The sequence below is a fragment of the Lactuca virosa genome, chromosome 9 (assembly GCF_052849685.1).
Source record: "Lactuca virosa cultivar CGN04683 chromosome 9, Lactuca_virosa_CGN04683_v6, whole genome shotgun sequence".
NCBI classification, from domain to species: domain Eukaryota; kingdom Viridiplantae; phylum Streptophyta; class Magnoliopsida; order Asterales; family Asteraceae; genus Lactuca; species Lactuca virosa.
The window spans coordinates 197299323-197303297 of record NC_136434.1 but is presented as its reverse complement, the minus strand read 5'-3'; the positions used below and the strand labels follow the sequence as shown (position 1 = coordinate 197303297).

General features: G+C 35.6%; 1 protein-coding gene across 1 annotated transcript; it reads right to left on the bottom strand.

Annotated features, from left to right (window-relative positions):
* Window positions 1-322: 322 nt before the first annotated feature.
* ABCG10 (ABC-2 type transporter family protein) lies at window positions 323-2292 on the bottom strand. The gene has a single exon (XM_079072108.1). The coding sequence runs from the start codon at window positions 2196-2198 to the stop codon at window positions 390-392; it is 1809 nt and encodes a 602-aa protein (XP_078928234.1). The 5' UTR covers window positions 2199-2292; the 3' UTR covers window positions 323-389.
* Window positions 2293-3975: the final 1683 nt, after the last annotated feature.

Sequence of the window (3975 nt, the reverse complement as noted above, 5' to 3'; positions counted from 1 at the left end):
TTAGTTTTAATAATATAATTACTTTCAATAAGTATTAGTCAAGTTGTAACCATATAATTTTACCATGCGTAAAGTACGAATATTCATATAGTATGAAAGAAAAACCTGTAAAACAACCAACCCAATTCTTTTGTGGTATATCACACAAAAGTGGTCATTTTTATATTACCAAAAAGAGTAATAAAACTTCATATTTTCCCAGAATATTGTAACATTATGATATTATCCAATCTTTGAATATTCAATCACATTAGTAGACTTATGCATAAGCTTATATGAAAGAGAAAGAAAATGAATGCACAAATCTGAAAAAACGTTAATACGATAGTAAAAATAAATAATTCCTCTTTATACTTCCATTTATGTTAATTATACAAAAGAAAAATAAATTAATTCCTTGTTTTGTGACATCTAAACCACAAAATTACAAAACACATCAATCTATATCCAATTATAAACCCTAACATCACTCCCAAATTACTCCATTTTTGCGTCTCCTTTATGTGCTGCTGCTCCAAGAACCCATTTCCATACATTCTACACTTCCCCCCATCCATTTCCACACACATACTCATCCCTTCTTCACCTCCATACTCGTTTATCATAAAACATTCAAATGGGTACTTGAATAAACTCATATAATGCATAAAAATCCAGTATTTTGGGATGCTATCTTTCGCTATGAAGTACCCAGAAAACAGAAAGAAACATCCCATCAATCCAGAAATCACAGACGTACCCATGATGAAATTCGGCACTAGTGCACTGAAACAAGCTGTGAACGAATTCGACATCAAGATTACCATCCATACGATCAATGCAAAGTAGAAGAAACTGTTGATTTCAGTGCGTAATCCGACTAGCCAATAGACTGGGATTGTGTAAAGAATACCGATCATTAGAAGAAACGGAAGGAAGATGAGAGTGTTTGAGATTACATACGATGAAACTCTATATGCTCCTCTTGATGTTTCCCTCATCAAGATTCGTCGTTCTTGTAAGAAAATCGGTAATCCTTCTGTCGATGAAGAAAGGAGGAATGTAAGACTGAATGCGAAGAACCCTAATCGAGCTTGTAACGCGAGTTTCCCTTTATTCGTTGACATATTTACGAAGATGGTTCCGAGGATCAAGCCAGAAAGAACAGCTTGAATGATTCTTGTGAGGAATAACTGTTTCGTTCTGAATATGTTCTTGAAGAACCTTTCACTAAGAATCGTTATTTCTTCCAAATGAGAATTTGGGTATGGAAATTCGCCATCTTTTTCAGGTTTTTCATGGTTCTTGACTCGTTCTATCGGTGTTTTTGGTGTGTCGATGATCAAGGTGGTGGCGACATCAATGGCGAATTCAAGAACATTGACACGAGGCGGGATGAAATGACCGGAGACTTTGAGTCTATGTTCTAGCGACTTTAACGATCCGTTATGAAGAACGAATCCATTCGAGAGCAAAATGAGTCGATCAAGAAGCTCCAAGATTCTGAATCCGGGTTGGTGGATTGTTAACACGATTGTTTTATCTCTACTAATCGCCATTGATTTAAGAAGAGAAACAACACCAAAAGCTGAATTAGAATCAAGCCCTGAAGTTGGTTCATCGATAAGAATAACCGAAGGATCATGAACTAACTCAACCCCGATTGAAACACGCCTCCTTTCACCACCCGAGATCCCATGGTTCGATCCCTCACCGATTCTTGAACTCGATACTCGGTCCAAACCGAGTTCGTTTATCAAAATCTTGACTCGATCAACCGCTTCTTTTCTACCACACCTTAGCCTTAAAAAAGCACTATACATGAGCGTTTCTTCAACTGTTAAAGATGGGAATAAAGCATCATCTTGAGTGACGTATCCAGCCAGTCTTCGGAACCGTTTTGTATCAATAGGAAGGTTATTGATCAAAACGTGACCGGAAACTTGGCCGGAGGAGATATTTCCGGCGAGAATATCTAACAGAGTTGTCTTTCCGGCCCCACTGGGTCCGGCGATGGCGGTGAGGACGCCTGGATGAGCTTCACATGTCACATCATTCAAGATAAACTTTGGAGGTTTCTTGAAGTAGTTTTGAAGAGAACCCCACTTGGATTCGTCATAAAGATTGGAACTTTTGTATGCAAGATTCTTGGTTTCTATTTTGTATGAAGCTTTCCGGCCATTTCCAGCCACCACCGGTGACTTTACCGGCAGCTCCATTTTGTGAATGTTTGAAAGAGGGAATGGTGGAAAGACGGGTTATTTGGGAGAGATGCAAAGAGAAAAGAAAGAGGAGATGAGCTAACACAACTAACCTACTATGTTGTATTGTTGTGTGTCTTTCCATGCAAAATATGGTTGACTATTTTGCCCTTGAAATTAATTAAATTTGGTGAGGGTAGGGTGGAAATTTGGTCAATTATTATATAGGAAAAGGGAGACACACAGTGAGGGTGTATGTGTGTGTGGTTTTACTAGGTGAACTGCTGGTTGACCATTTGCGGGAGTGTTTGGTTTGGTTGCTGTCACCCAATATTTCCTTCTTGGGAGAAAAGGCAATAGGCAACACCTTAGATTTTAACTTTATTCCAAGCTTTTATTTAATACAAGTCCAATTTTATCTCATTATTATATATTTATATACATACAAATATAAGCTCTTTGAATTCAACACAAATGTTGGTGTCAAGTTCTGATCTATATTTGAATCGAGTTAGAAGGAGGCTTATTTCATCGAATATAGATTTTTAAACTATTCAAACTATGAAATCCGACTTGTTTTATTAGAATAGTTATGAGAGATGCTTTCGAGCTGCTAAGCTCTCGAATCGAACTCAAATTAGCTCATTAAATTATCAAATTGAACTCGAACCGGCTCATTGAACTATGTAATTGAGTTCAAATTAATTTAATTTAACACATCATTCCGTCAATCAAGATTGAGACCGAAGGTGGATTCTATAGTTTTTTTTTTTCTTTGTTATATTTTCACTAACTTTATCAAACAAAACGTTATTAATTTAAATCATCTCCAATTGATCACTATTCTAAAAGTTTTTTTTTATATAAAATTAACTAATTTATCTCATCTTTATGAAAATTTTTATGGATTGATGATATAAAATGACAACCAATAACATACAATTTGCTTTTATGGTCCCTTGTCTTTTAATTGTATTCAATTAATCATTAAATGTTTTTCCAAGTTTATATTACACCGACGCATTTCAATCGGGTTATCATGTCATATGGGATGCCATAGTGCACACCATGTCAACATTAGGCAGACCTAATGAACAAGTTTTGTCATATTAATTGCATAGTAGACCATACATACGATTCAATCCTAGTTTGCCCGGTTGAAATCTACTGCAATTAGGGGTATAATCGAGTCAATCCAACTCATGAGATACTCGAAATCAACTCGGTTTGAGAAGAGTTGAGCTCAAGTATATTCGAGTCGGGGCCATGTATTAGAATACTGGACCGGTGAAACTCACAAGTTTAATCTAGCTTAGTCACATATACACTTTTACCTTTTATTTTATTCAAATTTACATAATTAAGTTGGGTTTGAGTCAAATTCGTGAGCTTGATCGTATTTTTATTGTAATTTAATGTGATTCTATTTTCTTAATAACTAACCTAGCCGAGTCAAGTCGAGCTTGGAAGTGTCGATTACATTATCGAGCTCAAGCCCAAGCTTGAAATTAAGGCTCGAGGCGAGTTTTAAGCTCGAGTTTTTTAATTGAGTCAAGTTTTCAGATTGGTAGGACTCGAATGGGTTCATCTCGATTACACCCCTAACTCCAATGGTGTAATGACAACCAAAAAAAACTTAAAAAAAAATAATGACATATTGAATAAATAAAAAAGATAAGTTCCCTAAAGAGCAAACATTATGCTATCGGTGGTCATTTTAAAACATTAAAGCATATTTTACAAAGCCCTTTCATCTAATTTGGTAATAAACATATGTGATATTTATAAAATTAAA

Coding starts and splice junctions, on each gene's coding strand:
- ABCG10 (XM_079072108.1), bottom strand. CDS start 2,198: ATGGAGCTGCCGGTAAAGTCACCGGTGGTGGCTGGAAATGGCCGGAAA.